Source organism: Podarcis raffonei, chromosome 2, assembly GCF_027172205.1.
Source record: "Podarcis raffonei isolate rPodRaf1 chromosome 2, rPodRaf1.pri, whole genome shotgun sequence".
Taxonomy (NCBI): Eukaryota; Metazoa; Chordata; class Lepidosauria; order Squamata; family Lacertidae; genus Podarcis; species Podarcis raffonei.
The window spans coordinates 68852984-68878836 of record NC_070603.1 but is presented as its reverse complement, the minus strand read 5'-3'; the positions used below and the strand labels follow the sequence as shown (position 1 = coordinate 68878836).

Sequence of the window (25853 nt, the reverse complement as noted above, 5' to 3'; positions counted from 1 at the left end):
TTACTCTCAAGTATGCAAATATGTGTGCTGCCTACCAAGTATACTTGCAAAGTGGTTGCTTTCCTTTCAGCAGCAAATAAAATCTGGGGTGCTCCTTTCTACTATTTCTCATGCAAAAGAGGAGCATCCTGCTGGGGTGCTTGTAGGCAACAATCACTGAGTGATATCTAAGTAGTACTCATCAATCAGCAGACCTACCCTTATGTGTAACAACTGCTGGATGTCACCCACTGTGTAGTGTACCCATGTAGTGTATCAGCACTGTCAAGGTGATTTTTTTCCCACCACATATCACATCTCTTTTAACAGCACTGTGCTTATTTTGCATCAATCCTCCTTCTGATTGAAGTACCACTATCAATATTTCTTGCATTTCATCTCCTCCTGACCCCCCTGCTTAATTCTTCATCCTTACAAGCATGTGGGCATATACCTGCAACTGAGGATTACACTTTATGCATAATATGTCAATTTCAGCTCACAAATCGTTATGCCATGACATTTTCTTAGAAGTCTTTATGGAGCCATAAAAATATTTGCTGCTTTTGCTGCAGCAAACTAACATGACTACCCCCCTGAGAATTGTTTCAGCTCTAATGCTGGAGTGCACCCTCTTGTCCCCAGACATATATTGTGTTGTTGTGTAGATTGGTGCTGGCTCAGCCCATTAAAGGTAAAGGTAAAGGGCCAGTCTTGACAGACTCTGGGGTTGTGCGCCCATCTCACTCAAGAGGCCGGGGGCCAGCGCTGTCCGGAGACACTTCCGGGTCACGTGGCCAGCGTGACAAGCTGCATCTGGCGAGCCAGCGCAGCACACGGAAACGCCGTTTACCTTCCCGCCAGTAAGCGGTCCCTATTTATCTACTTCCACCCGGGGGTGCTTTCGAACTGCTAGGTTGGCAGGCGCTGGGACCGAGCAGCGGGAGCGCACCCCGCAGCGGGGATTCGAACCGCCGACCTTTCGATCGGCAAGCCCTAGGCGCTGAGGCTTTTACCCACAGCGCCACCCGCGTCCCTCAGCCCATTAGGTATAAGCAATTGGCTGGGGGGGGGGGACAAAGCCCAAAGGGTACCAACCAAGCCTAGGTAAGAATGGGTTCTTGCTGCTAAAAAAAAAAAGTACTTGGGCCACTGGGAAACAATGCTTTCTGGCCTGCCAGGATAACTAGCATCTGTATTGTGAGGGAGGCTTACTACACTTGCTCAGAGGAACATTATATCAGAAAACAATCTGACGGCTGCATGCACTGTTTATGCAACTGATCCCTCCTGGTTCTCCTCCTCTTTCTGAGACTACCCAAGTTGTAACACCTTACCTTGTTGCTGCTGTTCTTTTTTTTGCTTCAAAGAAATCGAGGTAGCAGATTGCCAATGCAATGATTCCCTAGGAGCTGCGATCTTTAGAGCTTGCTGCTCTAGTGCGTGGTTGATAGTGAGCACTGTGCCTCTTATGGAAGTATAACAGTCTTGTGGCATCTTAGAAGACTAGGAAATTTATCGTGGTGTAAACTTTTGTGGGCCACAGTTCCTCGCCATATTACCAAAGTCCACCCCTGTCCCACCGCCTTTCCTTTCTTCATTTATAAAGTTGCACCGTGAATTTCCTTGCTCTGCTCTCCCTGCCCCCCGCCCCCACCTTGGGCACACCGTATCCCAAACGTGTTCCAGGCTCCGTCCCCAGTTGCCATGGCTCCATCCTAACACCTCCTCTTCAAGCTGCAAGTCCCGCTGCTGCCGCGTGCAGCTGATTCCGGCGACAGCAGCGCGGCTGCGCAAAGACGGCCTGTAGCTGGGGAGGGAGGCGCGGCGGCGCGCCTGGTCACGTGTCCATAACCCGGGCCCGCGCTCCCGCCCTCGGCTTGCTGGAGGCCGGCGCGCGTGCGCGCTCTTCTTCCCTCTCTCTTCTTTCCCAGCTCCGAATGTTGTGAATAAAATGCGCCGTTTGTTACACCCTGGCGGCGCGGGCGGTTCTTAAAGGGCCAGAGACCCTGGGGCCAGGGGCACCCTCTTTCTACCTCGCCCGGCTCAGCTGGGAGCTCAGGGAGGGTCGCAGCTCGCCCCGAGCGTAGAAGAAAACAAAAGAAGCGACCGGAAACAGCCGCGGCGGCGGGGGAGGGGGCGCGGGCCCAGAGCCCAGAGCAGGCGCCCACGAGCAGACAAAAAAGAAGAAGAGGGGTGTGTGTGATTTAGGTGCATTTGCACCCCGAGCAGCCAACAGAGCAGGTAGGTCCCGGGGACGGAGGGGTGTGATTGCATGCGTTCAGCCGCAAGCTGGCGATGCATGGGGTGGGAGGAGAGAAAGAGAAGGGGGTGGTGGTCGTGCAGCTTGGACAGTTGAGCTGCAAAGCTTCGGGGGATCAAGTCCTCTTAAGCCACACTAAATAAGTAAAAAGCCAGTCCGGGTGCTGCTCGGCAATTCCGGGGGGTGGGGAGGCACGGGCGGGCCCCTATTGCAAACTGCGGCTTCCCTCCAACACCAACACAGCCCGGGGCATTTCCTCGCCTTTGATGGTGTGTTGCACCTGCAGCGACGGGTGTGTGTGTGTGTGTGTGTGTGTGTGCAACTAAGGCCGTCCTCTCCCCTTCCTTGCAGAAGGTGAGCGGCACCTTCCTTGTTCCTCATAGCGAAATAGCCCCTAAGCCCGCTCACCCCCTCAAAGGCCCGGTTTCCTCTGTCTTTTTTCCTCCTGGCTAAGGAAGAGGCGATTGTGACTCCGAGGTAAGGGGTGCTTGGCTTGCTGGGAGTTCAGCTGAGGCTGGGAGGAGGAGGAGGGCAGCCTCTCCTGCTTCAGTGACACGTGCTGCTCCTTCCCGATGTTGTTGATGCCTTTGTCTGATAGCGGCGAGGAGGTTGATTTCTTTCTGCGGGACTTTCGTGTGTGTGGGGGGGTCCTCCTTGGGATCTGCTACCAGGAGGTAGGATTGGGGCTTTGTGTGTGCTCATCTTGCTTGTCCTTCCCGTTGTTTTTCCGTTTTGGCTGGGGCAGGCCGGAGGACGAGGCTTCCTCCGCTCTCTTTGTTATTGCTTTTGTTTCGCACGGAGCACATGGCCTGTGATCTCGCTGCTCTTAAAGTTACAGATCCCCAACCTTGGCGCAAACGGATCGATTCCCAATTGTTAGGTCCTCCAAGCGGGAGGGGAATTGTTCCCTTTGGGTCTCGATACCAAGAATTACAAAGGCCAAAGCACATTAAAATGATTTTGGGTGGGCAAGTGGGTGTGTTTTTGCAAAAGGCAGAGCAAAGCAAGAGGTGGAGGGTACAGAGGAGAGAGGAAAATGTACAATACCCGCGGATTAAAATAAACTGCATTGCCTCGCCTGTGTTCTGTCCAGCGGTCTGGAGTAAGCCCAGTAATAGCAGTGCGGTAATTAAAGTGCTGAATGTGTTCTGAACAGGAGTTGGCAGCTGTCTGGGGAAATGACAATATTCCAAACGGAAAAGTGGCCCGTTTGTTCTGGATCCCCATTGTGTCTGATAATGATGATCCGGTGTCTGTGTTCTAAGAACAAGTTCCTGAAGGTGAAGTGGAGAGTGAAAGTGAGCAGTGGTGCAAAAGAAGCAGGAACTATTAATTCTAGGCTTGCCTGAATACGCTTCCTAGTACTTTGAGGGCAGTAGTTAAAACTCGAACTGGCTTTCTGATGTTGTTTCCGTATATCTCATGTGCATAGTAAAGGGTTGGGTTTTCTCCTTTTCTTGTATTTTTCTTTTTAAGGAGTCCTGTCCCATGGCTTCCTTACTTGTGAGTGTTTAAAGGAGTGTTGCTGCTACAGTCCCCACTGGTGGTTTGTGCAATGATAGGGCAGTTTTGTTAGGCCTTCTTTCAGAGTGTATTTTTACCTTTCACAATTTTGCTTCTTAGATAAGAAAGGGAGCTTAGGAAGCTCTCTTAACTCCCACTCAGAATAGTGCCCCCAAAGCTTGTTGTGTCTGCTGTTGCCCATGAATGACATTTCATGCTGTTCCCCAAGAGAGAATTGTATTTGTTGTTATCACAGTTCTTTGCTTTGCTTGCAAGGAGCTCCTGGTGGGTCTCTGCCTCCTCATGATATCCTCTCAACCACCCTGTGAAGTAGGTTATGCGGAGAGAAAATGTCTGGCCCAAGGTCGCCCATGAGCTTCACTGATAAGTGGGAATTCGAGACCAGCTCTCCTAGACCCTGGTCAATACACTATAACCACCGTAGCTCTTTCCACCTCCATCTGTTCTACAAAGAAAAGGAGTGTGTTGAAAGCAGAAGTGGGCATAGAAAACATACTCAGGAAGCAAAGACATTTTTGGCTAACTTTTGGAAGTAGATCAGATTAAAGTGGGAGGTTTCTGCAGGTGGCAGAAGCGAAGAGCCTTGTTTCATCATGGAATAATCTGTTTGCATTGTGATGTGAGACGGAAGGAGAGAGAGAGAGAGAGAGAGAGAGAGAGCGAGAGAGAGAGCTGAGAAGCCAAAGTTAGGACTTGGATTTTTTTTGGAGGGGGAGCCAAACTAAGGAGGCCCAAATTCTGCCCATCTCAAACCTGTTTGTTAGAAGATATGATATAAATTTACAGGATTTTGCATGCATCAACTTACATAATAACTATTTTAAATGCTTTTTTTTTTTTTTTTTGCTACTTTGGATTTTTGTTTTGTTTAGGAGTAAGATGTAGGCTGGTGAAGCACAAGTGACATGTGCCAGGGAGGCATTGAATTGTGCAAGGAATAGAGCGGCTGAATTCCTTTGATAAGTTGTTATTAACATCTGTTGAAAATTTATTGGCATATCTAGAAGTGTATCTGCAATCATGAGGTCCAGCAAAAATTTTTTAAACGACATATCATACAAAGCAGATTTTCTGTTCTGGGCATGAATAGCCATACCCTTAGGCATAGGGATATTATAAGTGTTCACTATTGGTGATATAAAAGCATGTGAGGAATGTTCTACATTCAGAGAGGTTACAGTGAAGGGAACTGGTTGTATGGACCAGAGAACATCATTGCTAGATGAGTAGTAACATGGTGGAGAAAATGCACAATTAATGTGTTAGAAGAGAAGTATTTAAGTTAACTTGGTCCCTTTGGAAGTGTAGACAAAGCGAGGCAGAATCCTTAGTCATCTCGCTTCTAACTCAGGAAGCCTCCTGAAGTTTCTGTGCTTCACTCAATATTGTATATAGTTGCCCCATGACATTATTGTGAAGAATCTCACTAGTTGACTTAGTGTTGACCATGCTTTTGTGGACAATGCTGATCAGTGCAAATCTTGTTCTTATTATGTCAGTTAACTCCATTTGAAATACTGGGAAGCTTTTATGGCAATGGCCAGCCAAGGAATGTTTAGATGAATTGGCAGATTGTTAGGCTGCAGAGAATCATTAAAGATGGCTTCTGATTTCCTATTGGGAGAAGCAGAAGAGTGGGTGGTTGTGGTGATAAAAGTGCTGCCTCCTTGCTTCTGGTTCTGTTGATCAGTCTCAAGCCAATGGGATTCTCCATGAGTAAGGCACAGAGGGACCACTGGATATGGTAGACAAGAGTGACCTTAAACTCCAGATGTGCCTTTGGGGGGGGCAATACCAGAATTGCCATTTTTGCCCCCTTTTCTGCCCCTCCTCACAGCAAAGGGACAAAAAGCTGAACAGCAACCTCTGTTAGTGTGTCTCATTGCCACTCTTCACGCCCTTGCTGCTCAGTGTGTCACTGAAAGAAGCCTCCTTATGCTGGTAGTGGATTCCAATCCCCAAAGCAGCTACAGGCAGCAATGTCTATAGAATTCCCGTTGTCAACTCTCATTTGCAGCAAATAGAAAAACACTGGTTATCTGCTGCCATGAGACTGCAGGGCCTCACTACGTCTTTTTCTTGGGTTGGTTTTTTTTTTTTTTTTTTTTGCTAGAGGTGTGGCAGATTTTCCCCAGCATTGAAACAGTTTTATTCCTTGCGTTTACGGACGCATGTGGCGCTGTGGTCTAAAGCACTGAGCCTTCTGGGCTTGCTGATCGTACGGTTAGCAGTTTAAATCTGCATGACAGGGTGAGCTCCCGTTGCTTTGTCCCAGCTCCTGCCAGCCTAGCAGTTCGAAAACATACCAGTGCAAGTAGATAAATAGGTATTGCTGCAGCAGGAAGGTAAATGGCGTTTCTGTGCACTCTGGCACTCATCACCCAGAAGTGGTTTAGTCAGAGCTGTCTGTGGATAAACACCGGCTCCCTCGGCCTGAAAAGCAGAGGTGAGTGCTGCGCCCCATAGTCAAATTCGAGTGGACTTAACTGTCCAGGGGTCCTTTACCTATTCCTTGTGAGTACTGAGAGATGTTTATAAAGCTGAAGACTGATATTTGTTAAAAGACTTTGAGTGTGTCTGGGAGATGCACTTGATGGACAGCTTTTTGGTGGAAATAAAAGTGGCATGTCATGGTGGGCAACTTTTCCACTCTACAGAGTTCTCTAAGAATCCCTGTCATAAATAGCCTTTTCTCCTGCTGTCTCCTCACCAGTACATTAGAACTGGAAAGAAGTTTCTGTTATTTCTCTGTTGTGCTATTTGCAGTTAGGGTTGAGTATGACAATGTCTCATCCTGTTACCCTTTCCTCTGATACTAAATGGAGTTGCCGTTTGATGTATTAAACTGGATAATCCAATAACATTTGTGTGGAATGTATTATTTGGACAATTGATTGTATTTGTTTTGAAGTCAGGGAAATTTGGCTTTCCAGGCTCTAGAATTTTAGTTCTTGATTTCCATTAAACGAAGTCTTCATGTCATTCAAGCAAAAATGCAGGCAGCAGTTTCATCATGGGTTGATAATAGTATTTTTGTTAAAATGGGTGTTTAAACTTTTTTTCTGAGCCACGATAGCCCGTTTGGATAGCGACCGATATAAACTAAGCTTGCAAATAGCCACTTGCTTGCTTGCCTATGGCAAGTAAGAGCCTCTTAGATAGGAAGGTTTTAGCAAAATCAAAGATAATTGGTTGTTTTTTATTTCAGGATGTTGATAGATTGCAAATGCTGTCTGGACACTCAGACTATAAAAATAGTTGTGGACAAATAACCATTGTTGACTTATTTATAAGATTGCTGTACATGCAACCCCGCCTTTGCACATGGAATCAAATATGAACATGGAAGAAATGAATATTTTGATAACATGGAAGACAAACGTGTGTTTGGATGTGCGCAAACCGATATGTTGAGGCTGTAAATGCAATTTGTAGAGCCAGTGATATGGTGTAAAAACGTTCTAGAACATTTCCCAGTGCTTAATACAGTGGTACCTCGGGTTAAGTACTTAATTCGTTCCAGTGGTCCGTTCTTAACCTGAAGTACCACTTTAGCTAATGGGGCCTCCTGCTGCCACCGTGCCGCCTGAGCACAATTTCTGTTCTCATCCTGAAGCAAAGTTCTTAACCCAAGGTACTATTTCTGGGTTAGCAGAGTCTGTAACCTGAAGCGTATGTAACCCGAGGTACCACTGTATTTTTGCAGAAAATTTTCCATTTCATAAGTTCATTCATAAGCATAAATGGATGTGGGTTGCAAATAGATGTTAGACAAGCATGGCAATTCCAATTTGCTAAATGCGGGTATAATAAGCATGTTACCTTAGAACACAAACTGAAAACTACCCTGAGTAAATTATCCTAATTTCCCAATTCAAAGTTTTCTGGAAAGCACACACAGCACCGTAGAGCTGACCCCAGGTTATTGTATTGCACCACTGAAGCAAGTGGAACAGGAATCCTCAGAAGTGTAAGGCAGAAAATGCAGGGCGTGTGTGATATGTTTCACTTTCAAGAGAGATGCATGAAGCACATCAGATGCATTTTCAAAGGGCCTCCTTTTACATTTTGAATGGTTTCAACTGGCTTCTCCCAAGCAACAGCAGAAGTTTCTCTTCTGTAAAAATTGTTTTCCATTCTAGATGTCCAAGCCTGTAATTTAAGACAGAGTGAGAAATAGTGATTGAATCTGGAAAAACTGGAATGAGGAATAAAAGGTGCAAACAGTTACAAGCAAAGGCAAATAATAGACAGGGCAGTTAACAAAGAGATCCATTCTGCACCACTTTTGGTGTTCATGTTAGTCCTGAAATAATGTGGTGATCAATCCTACCTCAGATGTACTGGGCCAAGCAAGTTGGTATTTGCTTTCTACTATGGCTTTTGCACTTAAAGGATTGTGGGAACAGTTGTTTCAATCAGCAAAAGAGCATTTTCAGGCCATTTTCTCCCCCACCATCCACCCCACAAAATGCAAAAATGTCTAAGACCATCTCTGAATTCTGTGAAATGACTCAGTGGTGGGTGTATCTGAGCTCAGAATAGGAAAATAACTATCAAGCGGAGTTAACCAGCTATTAGAATTGAATGTCGCAGACCCTAGTGGGATATTTCACTTTACAGTACAGCACTTCATGCCACAGATTGGCATTGTTGGGGCTGAAGTCACAGAGGCGGTGTTAGAAACTGGGATAGAAAAGCTAGAATGACTCCTGGGACCTGGGTTGTGGGTGCCAAAACAGAATGTCTAGTCACCACTAGGGGTGTGTGTCAGCAACACTTTTTATTTATTGTTTTGATAAGCTTGAGTAAATACGCAATACACATAAGTGGCACATTGTTAATATCACATTCTTAGCAGAAATTGTTAACACATGTTTAATTTGGTATTTACAATAAAAATATTGGTACCATACTTCTGTTTTAAAAACACTTTACTCTTTATTGTTAAACTCCTTAACATATTGTCTATCCTTAACATATACTTTGAGGCTTCAAAGCACATACATTTCAGTAATCGGTCAGGCGCAAAATGTACCTGGCTCCCTGCTAATTTTGAACCCTGCACAGAGGGGAAATAATTCATTTCCCTGTTGCCACGAGCCTCATTGACCATAGTAGGGAGACGCAAATTGTCCGGGAATCAGCATGTTTTAACATGAGTAGAATATGTCCTTTTATTTAAAATGCATCTCTGGGTTGTTTGTGGGGCATAGGAATTCGTTCATTTTTATTTTATTTTTTCAAAATATAGTCCGGCCCACCACATGGTCTGAGGGACGGTGGACTGGCCCACGGCTGAAAAAGGTTGCTGACCCCTGTCCTATAGCACTTATTTGGGAGTAAGTCCAATGTAACTCAGGTGGACTTGGTGCTGAATAGACGGGAGAAGGGTTGGAGCTCAGTGGTACAACACCTGCTTCCCATGCAGAAGGTAGATAACTCTGCATGAAACATTGGAAGACTGTTAAACCTTTTAGTCCAAGGAATGCACAGTCTTCTAAGGGCCACATTCCAGTGTTGGATGGAGCTAGAGACAAAAGTGGGCAGAGTATTGGATGTAAATAATAATAATAATAATTAATAGGGAAGCTTTTAATGTTTAATAGACTATTGTATTTTAATATTCTGTTGGAAGCCACCCAGAGTGGCTAGGGAAACCCAGCCAGATGGGCAGGGTATTAATAATAATAATAATAATAATAATAATAATAATAATAATAATAATATTTATTAATTACCTGCCCTTCAGCCTAAGGTCCCAGGGCAGTTCACAGCATTAAAACACAATATTAAAAAATATTTTTAAACCATAAATAAGGTGGGCCCTAGGAATACCCACCTGAAGTGTGAAAAGTCAGAGTAAAAAGGGTGCATCTTCAACATTCACAGGAAGCTGTATGATGAAGGTGCCAAATGCACCTTTGTACAGAAGGCTAGCTTCTGAACACATTCACACTCCCTCCCTTTCTCCCATCTAGTCAAGCAAGTGTCGTCATCAAAATTCCAGGACTTCAACCAAGCAGAAACACGCAGGGTGCGAAGTAGGTCCTGTGAGGCATGTGGCCCAGACCAGGTAGAGAGGCCTACGGAACTGCATTTGCCTGCCCCCCAGGCCTGAGGTTCCTCATCTGTGGTGTGGACCATACTGAAATTGATGGACCAAAGGTCTGACTTGGTACAGGACAGCCTCATATGTACAGGATTGTCCAGCACAAGCCAGGAGTGGAAATGAGGCATTTTTGTTCAATTTATTTAAATAATTTTGAAGAGATCTTTTCAACTCGTGTTTCCAAAGTGGTGTACAATATACATTTCAGTATTTTCTCTGCAAATACATTACATATATTGTATACAAATATAATGTACAAAGATATATCGAATATAGATATGCCCTCACTGTTGCATTTTAGTAGACTGCCAAAAAATTTCATTGTTTCAGTAAGCCTGCCCAGACATGTAACTTTATTATGCATGCTTAAAAAAACAAAACAATTCTGTGACTTTTACCTGCATTTTTAAATAAACATTTAATGTTATTTTATGTAAACCGCTTGGATATTTTTCTTTGATGAAGCAGTCTGTGAATTTTACCTAAATGAATAAAACCAACTGATAAAACTATTAAAATGCCGATTGAAAAGAAACCAGAAATGATACAAAAACTAAAAGAAACGCAGTGCAGCAAGAACAAGGTTAATTCTCTGAGGGAATTGTTTTTGGTTGGGTGTTGAATGCATTTCTAATTTGTAAGTCACCTTGAAATTAATTTTTATTAAGAGGAAGACAAAGAAGTATGAAAGGTATAACAAAGTAGAACTGCATGGACATTGTCGGAGGGGGAGGCATGGACATTGTGATGGAGAGTACAGAAAAAGACCTTGTTTCCATACAAACTAGTATGCGTGTATATGACCCATTGGGTGATCACAAATTTTGGGAAGGCAAAAAGTAAGAAGAGGCACTCCCTGTGGTAACCAGGACCCAAACCATTTGAGGCTTTGGAGGCAAAACCAGTGCCTTGAATTGCATCTAGAAACAAGGTAGTAGTGCGGTTGCTTCAAAAGAAGTGTAATTCTGACTACTTTTAGACAATAATTGGTCACTGGCATTATTAGACTGAGGTATGAAAAGGTCTTTTGCTCAAACATAAACACTCTACAGGTAAACCAGGAAACCTCTATTTAAACAGAGAGTGACATTCTACTAAGCAGTGGGACTCTTCCCTCCACCCCAAAAAAATCAGATCTCAAAGACCGGGGAAATCACCATAACAGGTTTAGGGGTCACAGGAGGGAAGAGAAGGGGGAAGAATCCCACTGTGTGAGTGGACTTCATTCCCCTTGTATATACCCCACTTAGCACTATGTTGAATTCCACTCATAGTTTTTTTGTTTCACCCAGACTGGTAAACTGGTTGCCAGCTTCAGAAGAAGCCAAGATATTAAGGCACCTTCAAGCCATGTTTTAATATCTTGGCTTATTTATTAGTGAACAACCATCATTTCCCAATTGGGAGGAAAGAAGAAAGCATGGTTGATTGAAGACTTCCACTTGGTTTGCTCATGTGGCAAAAGGCGCAATTGTATCTTGGCTTATTATCTGAACATGGCCAACATGTGCCTCAGTTTCCATTCCAAAAAGCTGGTCTGGAAAGGTACCGTAGTTGATTAGATCCAAAGCCGGAAAATTCGCAGGGTTGTGTGAAAACTTTAAGTTGATGTTCAAGTTTTCACGGTAATGTGGAATTTGCCCTGGAAGGATGAAAAGGACACATAACTGCTGCTGTTGCTGCTCCCATGCTCTTTATATAACCGTTTGTGAGCTGCACATGGCCATGCATGTTTCAGTTGCTGCACTTCCTAGCTCTGCCCCAACATTGGAGCTGTGCGCCTTTGACAGTGCAGTGTGACGACTAACTGTATTGTGGTGTTGCAAGGGCATTTATGTGTAGTGCTCTTCACTTTGCAGCTCCCTTGTTAAGAGCAGGATTGTGATCTCAGGGTTTGTTTGTTTTTAGCAAATAAATATTTCTTTCTCTGATTGTTCAGCCCTGTGGTTGTTGACTGCTGTCCTAGAGGCAGCACAGATCTGTGTAGGATGCCCCCCCCCAAAGCATGTTCTTATTCAATAAGTCAAGAAGACAACAGGTGGCTGCAGACAGATGGCTAGGACAACGCTGATCAGCAAGACAGGCCATCATCTCCATATGCTGCTTGTCTTGCTTGTGTGTTCCAGCTGAACCAGAAGGTCTAGGTTGGATAACTGGGCAAGCTTTTATAGCCTCTGTCTTTCAGACAAGTGGTCATTTCAAATCACTTTCCCCAAATCTATTATAACTGCATTGGCCTCCTTGAGTTTAGTGCGTTGTTATCGAGTATTCATGTGGGACCTTTAACATCACAAACTCTCAGCTATAATACTGTAATCTGCTCCAGGCAGGTACTGAAAAGGTTGGTACCTTTGTTTTTCCACTGGCCTGTATGAGATGTTGGCCTGAGCTTGCTGCAACTCTAGAGTATTGTCCTGTTTTTGTAATGCTGTGCAGACATAGCAGTTGGTACGAGATAGCTGTCCTAAGCATTAGGGGGATGAAAAAAATGATCCACAAGAGGTTGGCGTTAAGGGGGGCATTCCAAGCTTTCTGCTGCCTGTTAGAGACCCTGTCCCCAGTTGCCAGCAGCAGAATAATTATAGAAGAGCACCTTCCTCTGAATACTAGTTGCAGGTGGGGAGAGCACTGTTGCACAGTCTCTGCTTGAGGACTTCCATAGACATCTGGTTGGCCACTGGGAGAACAGAATGTTGGACTAGATGGATGTTTGACCTCATCCAAAAGGGATCATCTTTGTTCTTAACCAACAGAGGTAAGAGTGGGGTCTAATTGATTAGTAATAAAATAACAGATCCATAGTTTTACAAAGGTGGGGCACCTGAGTCAGAGTTGTGTGTGTGTGTGGAAACAAAATAAAATAAATAAAATAAAATAATCCTTCCAGTAGCACCTTAGAGACCAACTAAGTTAGTTATTGATATGAGCTTTCGTGTGCATGCACACTTCTTCAGATACGTAGCATAAGTGGATTGTAGAGGGTTCTTAATTCTAAGACCCTTAGGCATAATGTCCAGGTTCTTGCATTTAGTCAGAAAGAAGATGTCAGTCTGTACCTATCCAAGTTTCTTGGTGAGGTTGATGGACTTCCATTTCATGCAGTTCAATGTGGTGCCTTCCATAGTTCTAGTTACGGGTAGGTTGCCGTGTTGGTCTGCCGTAGTCGAAACAAAACAAAATTAAAACAAAAAAGTATTTTTTTAAAAAAAAAATCCTTCCAGTAGCACCTTAGAGACCAACTAAGTTAGTTATTGGTATAAGCTTTCGTGTGCATGCACACTTCTTCAGAAGTGTGTGTAAAAGAATGCCTGCCCTGGTTGCCATTTCTCTGTGTGTGTGTTGTGTTGGGGGCTGCAATATAACTTGGCTTTGAGAGACCAGTAGTGTTATGAGGGGAGCTCCTTTAGGGAAATCTTCATATCCTGCAGAAGGTAGTGAGCAATGAACATGGATGTTCATATGTGGGAGAAATGGGAGAGAGAGGTGGAAATTCATGGATGTGTTTATGGTAGAGGTGGGGAGCCTCAGGCCGGGGGGGGGCAGGTGCAGCCTCCAAGCCTTTCTCTTTGGCCCTTGAGACTCTCCCAAGGCCTCACCCTCTCCTCTGCCCCATTCTGCACTCTCCTTGAGGGCTTTTGCCTGGCTGGAATGTGTTCCTGAGCAGCTGTGATGAGGCCACTTGCTTGCCTGGACGGAAGATGAAGAGGTGTGGTATAGACTTTTGCGTGGCTGGATGTGCACAAAAGTTAATAGCTGTCTCCATTGCTCTGCTTGCTTTTGCCTTTCCTTCCCACGCCACAAACATTCTGGCCCCCCAGAAGGTCACAAACAAAGGAATGCAACCTTATGTCTGAAAAAGGTTCCCAGCCCCTGTTCTCTGGTGCAATGTCATATATTTATTTTTCTGAATTTATACACCATGCTTCCTACACAGTAATAACCCCATTTGCTTGTGGAAGGGTGTTGCTTGGCATGTTGTGACTGATTTCAGCAGCAGTCTAACTACAGTGGGTAGAGGACCTGTGGTGCCAGAAACCTTCAAAACTAATCATGCATGATCCAGGAAGCTATATTATTGTGTACAAGAGATATCCAGAAGGAGGGTTTAAGGAGCTATTTGCTTGTGGGATGGGTTGAAGTGGGTGTCTCTGCTGAGCCAACTGTCTCCTGCATTCCTGTTTTTTCCTTCAACAAATGTCAAGGAGAGGTCCTTCTCTCTGAAGCTAGATGGGCAGTAGCACCTTCAGCTTATTCTATGTGTTCTTCTAGAGACTTGCCATCCTCCTGACTGCTGGGTTGGCCAATATGCTACCCTCCATATGTTGTTGGATTTCAGCTCCCATCATCCTTGACACAGCCATGTTGGTTGGGACTGGTGGGAGCTGCAGTCCAACAGCAACTGGTAGGCAATTGTTGACTACCTCTTTTTCCAGAGAGGATGATGGTGATTTCTGTTGCTATCTCTTGAAGGCTTTGAAAATCATTCTTGAGTGAGATCTGTGAGTGGCTCTGTCCCCTATGGTGTGAGCCTCTGGGGTGAATCATGCTTCTCATGTGGGCATTGTTGTTGGTGGGGCAGATGGTGACGCTCACATAGCCTTGCATAATTAGTGAGATGTATGTATGATTAATATATAGGGATGCTATGCTAAAGGCTGTTGGCATGAGATTTTTCAACAAGATGCAGATGATCCTCGTTGTTTGAGAGGATCGTTGTTAAACCAAGTGCTCTGTAACACATAGGAGGTTTATGCCATCCCACTTTTTACAGATGTAAAATAAAGGAAACAGAATTATTCTTGTGATTATTATTTTGGGGCAGTGTCCTTGTCTTAATCCATATATTGCTAACATGGTGCCCTCCAATGATGTGCATCCATCATCCATGACCATTGGCTATGTTGGCTGGGGATGCTGGGAGTTTTAGTCCAGCAACATCTGGGTGGCACAACTTTGGCTGCCCTTTGCTTTATGCCAGTACTTATGCACTAGGACAGGGGTCTGCAACCTTTAAGACAAAAAGAGCCATGTGGACCCGTTTCCAAAGAAAAAAAACCTGGGAGCCGCAAAACCGGGAAGGTGACGTAGGGACGGTGCGTGACTAACGCACGCACCGCCCCCATGCAACGTCACAGCCAGTACAGCGCCCGCCACAGTGGGGAGTGTCGGGGCGCACAATGCGCCTCCTCCCCTCGCTAGTATCCGCCCCGGAGCCGCGGCAAAGGTGTAAAAGAGCCACATGCGGCTCCGGAGCCGCGGGTTGCAGACCCCTGCACTAGGACATACTTCCTCTTGTGCACTCTCAAATCCCTGTGATTGGGGGGGAGATCAACTTAGATATTTAATGTCCTCTTCTTCTGGTGCAAACATTCCGCTCGGCGGTTTACAGCATTTGAAATTGCTGTTTAATAAAAGCAATATTAAAAAAGAATAAATCAAGGAGATGGGAACAGCCGTTGTATTATCTGCCACACAAAACAAAGACCTGGCAGAGTAAAAGTGTCTTACGTAACTGAGGAAAAACAGCAAGGGAACTAATGGGAACCAAGTTTGATTGGCTTAGCTTAGATCCATCCCTGTGCAGAACATTTGTGTCTCTCAAATACACCAATACACATTCATCTGTCCTTCTGAAATGACTGCTTGGGATTACCCCCACACCATTTGCATGCCATGCTCAGGCTACTTTCAGTACTTCTGTTGCATTACATGTTATCTGCTCTTCATTATGGCTTTTTAAAATTCATCATTTCCTTTTTATATTAATAAATAGCAACATTAAGTTATTTTAAGAGGGGGGGAGCAAGTGTGTGGGCCACCCATGCTTCACAGGGCAAGGTGTTTGTTCCATAATCTTAAGTGCAGCCACAAAGAGGGCCTCTCCTCTCATCCCTCTCTAACATGCTTCCAGCCTAGGTGGGACACAGAGAAGGGAATGGGCAGAATGATATGGAAAGAGGAGTTCCTAAGACCTAAGCATTTAGAGCTTTAAAGGTAATCACCAACACTTTGAATTATGCCTAGAAGCGTATTGCTACGCAGTGCAGCCGTGTAAATGATGCCATGGACATAGAACAGGATAGCTCATAGAATCATAGCATTGGAAGGGACCTCGAAGATCATCTGGTCCAACCTCTGGCAATGCAGGAATATGCAGCTGTCCCTTATGGGGATCAAACCTGCAACCTTGGCGTTGTCAGCACCACAACCAAACCAAGTGAGCTAACTGAGCACCGACTGACATTCTTGCAGGTGCATTCTGGACCAGCTGGAGTTTCCAGAGACTTTTCAAAAGTAGCCCCATGTAGGATGTGTTGCAGTAATCGAACCTGGATCTAATGAAGGCATGTGAAGACTTACATTAAAATATGCAGACATTTTAAGTGAGTTTTCTCTGAACTTAGTTAAGTGTGTGATATATGATGTCTCCTGTTGCACACTGCTTAGAAGCTACTGCATTGACTAGTATATATAAATTATTTTAATAAATAATCTCTTTCTGTGGCCAGAAAGCTGTGACTCAGCAGTGGGCATGGCTGGCACACCAACCTCAGCTGGCTATAGGTACCTCTTTGCCACCTGATCAGCTAGGCAGAAAGCAGAGCCCAGGAGTATGGGGCCATAGTTTGGTGGTAGAGCTCATGCTTTGCATGGAATATCCCTTGGGTGTTCGGTCCCTGGCACCTCTAGTTAAAACGATCAGGTAACTAGTGATACGAGACACCTCCCTCTGCTTGGAGACCTTAGAAAACCATGGCCAGTTAGAGTAGACCATATTGGAGTCAATGGACAAACAGCCTGGACTTTTTGTAAGACAGTTCAGATTTTGCATGTAGAAAGAAACTGGGGATTGGCATCATTGCCTTCAGTCATGGAATGCCTGTTGGAGAATGTGGTCAAGGCACTTTGCTGCCAACATATAATAGCGGCCAAACTGGAGGTCCACACACAACCTCAAGTATGTGACAGGTTTGTTATTCAGTCTACAGCATTGCACTGTAAATCTTGCCTATACGACCTCATTTATCTTTTATAAACACTTCCTGTGATGCTCCCTTCAGAATCATGGACTGAAGAGTGGCAATATTATGATGATGATGTTGTTGTTGCTGCTGCTGCTGCTGCTGCTGCTGCTATTAGTTTGTTAAATTTCTTAAGATGTCCTTCGCAAGAAGGTCCCAGCACAGGTTACAGCACATAAAAATACAATACACTTCAATCAGAAATAAATAATAATAATAATAATAATAAACCATGCATAACCCCAAAACAATAATTCCACAAAACACGTCTCAGAGAGGGACACCGCAGTCAATTCATTATAAAATCAATTAATCAGTTCATTAAAGAAGCAGGAAGATTCTAGTATCAACACTGGTAAGAGTTCCATAAGAAGAAAAGAAAGAAAATAGCTTTACCACGGCATGTGTTGTGGTCCGAAAAGCAATTTGCAGCTAACTTAGATGGGTGAGGTGGGGAATCTATGACCTAAGGGCCACAGTTTTTTTCACCAGGGTTTTTATTAATATATAGCACTAACAAACAAACTCAAATACAGAAATTTAAAACAAGTGGTACAAGTTAATGAACATTAATATATTTCTGCTTCCCTTTGCCATCTAAACAAAACCAGAGCATTTGTATCTAGTGGTAGTCCATATGGTATCTTGAAAACAGGAACTAGCGCACTAGGCTCTTTTGTGGCCTCATGTGCCTTTCCCCTTGGCCTAATTCAGTGTGACTGGCAAGGAGGGGGAAAGGGTGCCCCACTCACTTGAACCTTACCCACTAACGGCAGGTGACCCCCTGAGAGAATAATGACCTCAACAGGGAAAGATTTTCCACCAGTGGGCATATTCTGAAAGCTGCAAGACCAGGGTTGAAGAAGTTGGACCATAAACTTAGTCACTGCCAAGGTAAATAAAGGATTACAGTGTTTGGGAGACATTTTTGAACAAAAAGAGCCAGGGGGAAATACAGATACACAATTCTCACAAATTCAAATGCACTTTGGGAGCCTGCAGTGTGCTGCAGCCCAGCCAACACTCACTTAGCATTAGTTTATTAAACAATAAAACCAGGTGCTTAACAAGTTGTCCGTATTTATCACTGAACAGGGCTGGTCCTCTCTTCTGTCTCCCCCCACCCTCCATCCATGCAGTAGGCAATAGGAGTTTTTCTGGCTAAGAAAGGGGGTTAATAGTGAAGAAATGTTAAGAAAATGATGAAGATTCCGCCCCCCTTTTAATTAGAAAATTTTATTTACAAACAAACACATAGACACAAAACAAAATTCATATTACACTAGCACCCTAGGTTACAAACATTAAAACACCCTTGTGACTTCCCTCCACTGTCCCTCATGCAAATAAAGTTGATTAGCAAGCATCATAGGGAGATGATCAGCAGGGGGTTTTGGGCTGCAGACCCATTGGAAGAGCTTGCTTTTTATAACATCCATATGCTTGGTAAACCTTGGGCGTGGAGGTTTCTATGGCGATCAGGGCTGGAAGGAAAGTACAGTTCAGTGTGTGCATATATATGTATGTATATATTCAGCAAATGAGTGTGGTGACCCCCGGTATGGGCACGGAGCTCTGAATTTTGGGACCTGGCTGGGGCCATGCCTGTACTCATTAAGGAGATGATGAGGTTGCCGAGCTCAAATTGCCGAAGATTAGGGGACACTGGAAGATTGAGGGCACTGACAGCAGCACTGAAAGATTGAGGGCACGACTTGCTCCATATGCTGATCAGAAATGACTCTGAGGGATGCGGTGGCACTAGGTTGCTCAGCTGGGAGAAGGTCTGTGAGGATGTGGCAGGCTTGTGGGGGTCGAGGGGGACAAGGCTTTTTACCTTTCGTTCCCTGTGGAAGTAAGGGATCAGAACGACTGCAACCAGGCTATAGAGTCAAATTAAACTAGATTTTTTTCTGATAAGACTAATATAACCTGCGTTCCTGGTTAATATGGTGGCTACATTCAGTGTTAGGGAAACAGTCCAGACCACTGCATCCACAATGCTGGGAGCCAGTGTCTGACATCAATCACTTTGCCATACAGTTTTCTTTACCTTGCCCACCTTGTAGCTGGGTTTGTGTCTATATATGTGTGTGTATTTGGCAAAGGGAATTTCTCCTGAAGCTTAGACTAGGGTAACCCTGTTGCTGTTTTTCAAATTGCTGCCCTGTGTGACTTCCTAATCCTGGTGTTTTGTTGATGCTTATTTTAATTGCATATCTCTCCAAGGAGCTTAAGGCAGCATGTATGGCTCTTCCCTTTTATCTTTGCAAACAACCTTGTGAGGTAGGTAGGTTGAGAGATTGTGGCTGGCTTAAGGACACCCAGTGAGAGGAAGGGGAGGCGGACCTGGATCTCCCCAGTCCTTGTCCAAAACTCTGTGACCACTGTGCCACTTTGGCTCACTTCTCAGGCCTGTTTGCAGTTGTGTGGGTTCAGTTAGTGTCATCTGTGGGGGTTTTCTGGCAAATTTCATCCTCCCCATGCCTTTGGGGTACTGTTGACCCCTGCTACCATTTGTGGTACTGTTAAGGGAAGGGAGTGATTTGTCTATTACATGAAAATAAACAACATATTGAGCAATATCCAACTAAATTAGATCTGCTAGTGCAGGCATAGGCAAACCCGGCCCTCCAGATGCTTTGGGACTACAACTCCCATCATCCCTGACCACTGGTCCTGTTAGCTAGGGATGTTGGGAGTTGTAGTCCCAAAACATCTGGAGGGCCGAGTTTGCCTATGCCTGCACTCGTGCAAGGATTTCCACATGTGCAACAGAACTTCTCCCACCCCTGTGCCCTCTCCAAATCTATCGCAGGGTTAGTGGAAGCCCCATAACATATTTAGGGGAATGTGTAGAGAAGAGAGGGAGAAGTTCCGTGGCACAAGTGGAAATACATGGGCTAGCAGATCTGCTTACTTGGATGTTGCCCACAGTCTTTTCATCTGTTATTTCCACCACAAAATGGACAGAATAGGTTCTGAGTTAAATATCTAAAACATTGAACCTCAGGTTTTGAATTTACTTTTATCCCGAGAGTGAGTGTTTGGGGTTTTTTGTTTTTGTTTTTTTTGCCTTCTCAGTCATTCCAGTTAGGGGTAGAATTGACCCCCAAAGCCATAAAAATTAAAGCATAGATTGCTCCCTAAATTAAGGAGTGAGTGTCCTGCAACACCCACATTTAAGGAATACCTGGAATAAGGAGTTGTGGGAGACTAGCTGACTTCCACACGCCTCATGCTTTTGGAGTGTGTTTGTCCCTACCTGATGGCACAGAACTAAACTGCACCAGGCTGTTGGCCTGTACAGCTGGTAGTAATGTGACCCTAAAACCTGATACTGCTCAAAATTCCTTCGGCAGCATTCTAGTAGAATTTTATTTTATTATTTTTAGTGGTCTTCAAAGGCAGCCCCACGTAAAAGTGTGTGACAGCAATCCAGTATCAATGGGTACTACTAGTGTATGCTTGACTTTGGACAGGTCTGGCATCTGCTGAAGCGGAGCAGAATCGCTTATGGCCAGGGCCACTACATGGACCATCCAGGATCAAAACTGAGGCCTGGAGCACTCTCAAAACAGTGAAGCTGATTTTTAAAGGGGAGTTCAGCCCTGTCCAGATCAAGCCCCAGGATCACTAGGCTTCCTTGTCCCGGCTGTATTTCACCTTGTTTGCCCACATCCAGCCTGCCAGTGGCTTCTGCAAAACAGGTTTGGTTCTGGCTGCTCATGGTGTGTTCCATGGGGATGAATAAAATAACAAGGATACTGTAAAGGAACAGAACTCTGCCCAGCGACATGTTCTTTCTCTGAAGAGACTTGGAGCTGCTCACACAGCCCGTGGTGCTCAGTGCTCAAGACACCTTGGTATTACCCTGTCCACCCATGCCAAGGCCTGGACCCTGTAGAAAAGCACCACAGCTGTGTTTTAATTCCGGGGATTCGTTACAAAGTCATCTGTTCGCAGAAGCATTGCAGTTGGGGGCATCTCCTTGCTCTGTTTGGGTCATTTGCCAGCTGTGTGCTTAATAGGACGTGCAGCCTTTCCGCTAATGGTGATGAAATTGATGCCGTTGATGAGATGGGGGCAGGAAAGTATAAAGCTTGTGCCGAGGAGCAGTTCCCATGGGGGGGGGGTTTGGTCTTTTATCACAGCTACTTTATGCGCACACTGCTCTGTCATCAGAGCCTTTGAGCTCTGCTCTGTCTTGCCCCCTCTTCCCACCTTTGGGAACAGGCTTGGCTGCGAGCGGTGTGGTTTTCTGAGATTGCTTCCGCCATTAGACAGGCATAGATTGGCACTTGGTTGGCAATAGTGGCCTGTGCTCATTGGGGGGGGGAGCAACACTTCTCCATATTAACCCTCCCCCCTCAAAATATGCCATACATTTGCATGCCTCTCGGTCAGCGTCCGATTCACAAAACATTCTCTCCTGGAAGAGGCGTGTCCGCGTGTGGTGTAGTGGTGAGAGCGTTTGAACTTGGTGCTTCAAAGCCAAAAGGCAAATCCGCCACATGCCCACTCAGCCACAAAGCTCACTGGTCAGTGTGTCTCAGCCTAGCCTGCTTCACAGAGCTGTGGTGGGGATTAAGGGAGACCCTCTGCTGCCCTGGAGGCAGGGGTAGAATACGATACATGGAGAGATACTGGTAGAGGCTGGTGGAAGTGGTCTGAGCAGAGGAAGTAGACATTCGGAGAGAGCACCTCATGTGCATTGTAGGAGGAGATGTAATTAGGGAAGAGGCCTGGTCTGTGGGTGGATGCATGGAGCATTTTCCCCACCACTTGCCGATGTGCTGTAGCCTCCTAGCGTTGGCACGACTGATCCGGAGACTGTTGTCATGAACTGAAATTGCTTGACGCCTCTCCTTGCCTCCAAGCTCCGTCTCACTGGCTGTTTCTCCACTTTCTACAGATCCCAAAGAACCGGGGTGCTGTCGTGTTTGGAGTCTGAGATCCAGCACCCCCTCCTGCCTTGCCAACGTCCCCAATGCGACCATGGGAACTGGCAGTGAATAGGCGGCCTCCTTCTGTCCCCTTTGACCAGCGACGATTCTCAGGGGGAAGCTGTGACAGCCCAGCACACCTCAGGAGAAGGTACGACTCTTCCTCTCTTTCACTGTGCAGATCACCTGGAGGTTTCTTAGGGCAAGCGCTGGAAAAGCCAGAGTCTCCCTGTATGTAAGCGGATAGCGAAAGTGGTCCCCTGTAATTTCCAAAAGGTTCCTTATGCAATTCTGAAAGCAAAAGTGCAACCCATATTAATGTAAGCCAACATTTTCTGGAGTATATTTGCTTTACCCGCCAGCTCCCATCTTCCTCTCATATGAAGTTAAATGAGAAGAAAACCTTGCACTGTCCATCTGGTGTTATCCCGTTGACACGCACAGCTTGTTTACATGCAAGGTGTTTGTGTAGGTATCTGAACAAAATTAATCCAGATACTGCCTGAGCAAACTTAAAGCTTTGCTCTCATCCAGAGTCCTGGTAGCCATTGTGTTGCAATGCACATCCAGGATGCAGGTGCAGAAGGAAAGACTTGGGGTGACCAGGATTACCAGCGGAAAGGTGTTGAAGCATCAGTTGAAAGGCCTCCATAGCAAACCTGTGTTTTAATGATTTTAGGATTAGTTTACTTGCCTTATACTAAGCTAGCTTTGCTCCAGATGCTGGGAACCTGCCATGTTTGGGAGGCTCTTTGAAATGTGACACTTTAACCTATTCTCATCTCCCCCAATATTTCTGATCTCCAACTCCCATCAGGCTCAGCCACTCTGGACATTATCCGGAGGACCACAGGTTCCCCAGCCCTGCCTGAGACACTGGGAAGAACAGATTCACTTTGTATGCTGAAGGGTTTGGTTAAACCAGAGTCCTGGAAAGAATGCAGCAATGATAATAAAATAAAATATATTTAGATTCTATCTTATCTCTTAGCTTTCCGCTCAAAGGAACCCACTCAAAGGCTTTGTTCCGTGTTATGTCTCTGTATTCAGTGTTATGACTGAACTTGTGTCCTAGTTTTTTGCTGCACCAACAGTTGCTCCCTTGTGTTGCTGTTCTGGCCTAACCCTGCTGTAAAAAAAACAAAACAACAACAACAATAAAATGGGTGAATTTGTAGCTGAGAGCTCAGCGCAGATAATTGGCTGGCCCCTGGGGTCACCCCTCTATATTTCTCTCCCCACAACTGGCTCCACAGCCCTTCTTCCCGGCACCACTGGGGCCGACGCGAGCGACCTCTGCAAACTCTCCTAGCCCAGGATGAGAACTACTTGCACCCGGCTTTTTTCCAGCAGCCACACACCCCTGTAGATGAGCACCCGGCGTACGTTCTGGCCAATACGCCACCACGAATGCTTCACCCGGCTGCACACCCACCCCACCAGCATCCATTCATGGTGGATCTCCATGAGCAGGTAAGGATGGTGCCTGGGGAGGGGGGTGTAGATGGCTCAGAACTCTGCGGATTCCAAGGGCTGGAATCTTGTCCCACCAATGGAGAAACTGTGGCTGGGATTTGCCTAGATCCCAAGCTGACCAAGACCAGCAGACCTGGTCAGGGCAAGCACATCTGCCCCCTTCACTTTTCTGCCACTGAAGTGGAAGGCTATTCTGTGTTGGATATATACTCCGTTTTTGTCAGTGGAGATGGGCACAGCTGTATCCAGCCCAGTAGAGTGCCTGGCAGCAGGTGCCCACTCCCAACAGGATTCAGCAAAAAACTGGCACCTTCCTTGCTAGCCTGAGCACAGAGAAACAGCATCTTTCTGCATCAAGGTACCTCACCTGTGGTCTCCCATGTGTTGGTGACCTACAGCTTCCATCAACCTTGGCCAATGCTGGCTGGGACTGATGAGAGTTTGGAGGGCTACAGCTTAGCTACTCCTGCTCTCCATGTTGCTCTCCACCAGAACTTCCATTTCCTGACTGACAAAGCAACCAAACCCAAGGACATGAACGTTCTGCCATATTGAAGTTTGATTTTGTAGCATGTGCTGCTTTTGGCTGTAAGAACCAAAATAGGTTGGACTGCTGTGTCTAGCAAATACAGAGTTCAAGTCCCTGCAATGGGATTCCTGCGGACTTCCACAGGCCATTTGCTGGGGGCGGGGGACACAATAGCACTGTTCTCCCTTCCATTCTATCTATATCTAACATATATCTGAAAACCACCCATCACAAGCAAAATAGGTGGGCTAAGGATCGAACACCCCAATTGGGACCCTTTTCAGCTGGGGGAACAACGTGATGACACATCTTCTAGTGAAAGAAGGAAGGAGGCCTTCAGGTGCACAGACTGAACCCAATGCTTTTTCAAATAACAAATCCTTCTCCACATCGCACTGTGCAATATAAAAATAAAATAAAATTACATTGCTAACCATCTGCAAAATAAAATGAAAATAAAACTCAGGATATCGTTTTCATCAAGGGCAATAAACTAACTGTAGATCTGTCCCCTGGTGTGAGGGTTATGTCTCAGTTTGGGAGCTTGCACAACCTTTTGGGAGACCAGAGGGTCAAAAATGCCAGTTTTCTGTGCATGTCGCATATCCCAAAATGTGGGACTTGGAAACAGGAGAAGTAAACCACTTAGGATAAGTCGTAAACAGAATGTATATATTTCAAGGCACAAAATAGTAATTGATGAAATACAATTGAAAGTATGTGGACGAGCATTCAAGATCTAACTATTTCTTAAAAGAAGCCCAGGAGGATTCCAGACGCTTGATGGGTAGTTGGGTCACTAGATTCACCTCAGGAAATTTTCACCGAGAGTCAGTTTGAATGCAGAGCTTTAGAAATTCATATATTGTACAGAGTCCTGCAGCTTCCCAGTAGGAGATGGAATGAGCTAGTCATAGGTTCAAATATTAATTCTGTGACCTACAGAAAGTTTTGCCCTCACGCCCCGAGAGCCATAATGGGAAAGCTTCTTCAAGGGAGAAGCTGCAAATGTCTGTCAGCTGCAGTGCTGGTTCCTAGAGGAAGCTAAGTACTATATAACTCATCTTTGATCTCCAGAACTTACACATAGCAGCCTGGAAAGTGTTCTTTCAGAGAGCGTGTTATCCCAACTCTTAAATTCTTGGACTTCCTTGTACATTAAGCCCACAACTTCTGTGGGGGTTACGTTACAGCGATCACGCCTAAAATCAAAATTGCATATGGTCAAAATACATTGGGTTCAATGGCGGGTGGGATTGCCAAAGCCATTTTTCTCACAACTCTGCCTCCATTTCAATTTTTATTTTATTTTTTTGCCACGTGTGTAGAATGTGCACAAGTTAAATGCACATAAGTTGTGGGTTTGCTGTAGATTTGGAATGCTAATCTTATGAATTGTATTTCATCAATTTCTACTTTGTGGTTACCTGAATCTTGTATCATTCTTTGGCATACTTTAGCTGTGGGCTCTTGGGTGGTGGTGGTGGCAGTGGCAGGCAAGGGGTTATCTGAGGCAGATTGAACATCCCCATGTGAGGAGGTGTGGCTTTTGATTCTGCTGCTGCTGCTCTCTTTCCTCCAGGTGCATCAGGGAGCCATCCCTCTCTCCTACACGGTGACCACAGTAACCACACAAGGCTTCCCCATTCACACCGGCCAGCACATCCCAGGTTGCAGTGCGCAGCAGCTCCCAGCATGCTCAGTGATGTTCAGCGGACAGCACTACCCACTCTGCTGCCTCCCACCCCCCGTGAGTCTCTCGGTATGGGGGGAGAGCAGCGAAGGTTAAATGTCTTGTTCTCTGATTTGCCATGAGTGGGGTATTGCACCACTTCTCTGTTTGGGTTTGATACCTGATCAGCCGGGCTGGTTTTGTTACCTATAAAAAGAGGCTAGGATATATTGACATTCTGCTTAAGGCCTGTAGGTTTCCTGCCAATCTTAGAGGAGAGGATATAGCCTGCTGCTCATGGGATTCTCCGCACCCTGTTCTATAGCCAGA

At 45.4% G+C, this 25853-nt stretch overlaps 1 protein-coding gene across 3 annotated transcripts in view; it reads left to right on the top strand.

The window, feature by feature from the left end:
• Nucleotides 1-1841: 1841 nt before the first annotated feature.
• The window catches only part of RNF44 (ring finger protein 44), a 40872-nt gene continuing 16860 nt past the window's right edge, over nt 1842-25853 (top strand). The window contains exons 1-4 of one of the 3 annotated variants that reach the window (XM_053377177.1): nt 1842-2211; nt 21816-21997; nt 23103-23319; nt 25434-25601. In XM_053377177.1, coding sequence (XP_053233152.1) covers nt 21891-21997; nt 23103-23319; nt 25434-25601 — 492 coding nt within the window. In that variant the 5' untranslated portion in view covers nt 1842-2211; nt 21816-21890. Of the gene's footprint in view, nt 2212-21815; nt 21998-23102; nt 23320-25433; nt 25602-25853 lie in introns of those variants that run through there. The other 2 variants (XM_053377178.1, XM_053377179.1) reach the window with 2 other exon arrangements.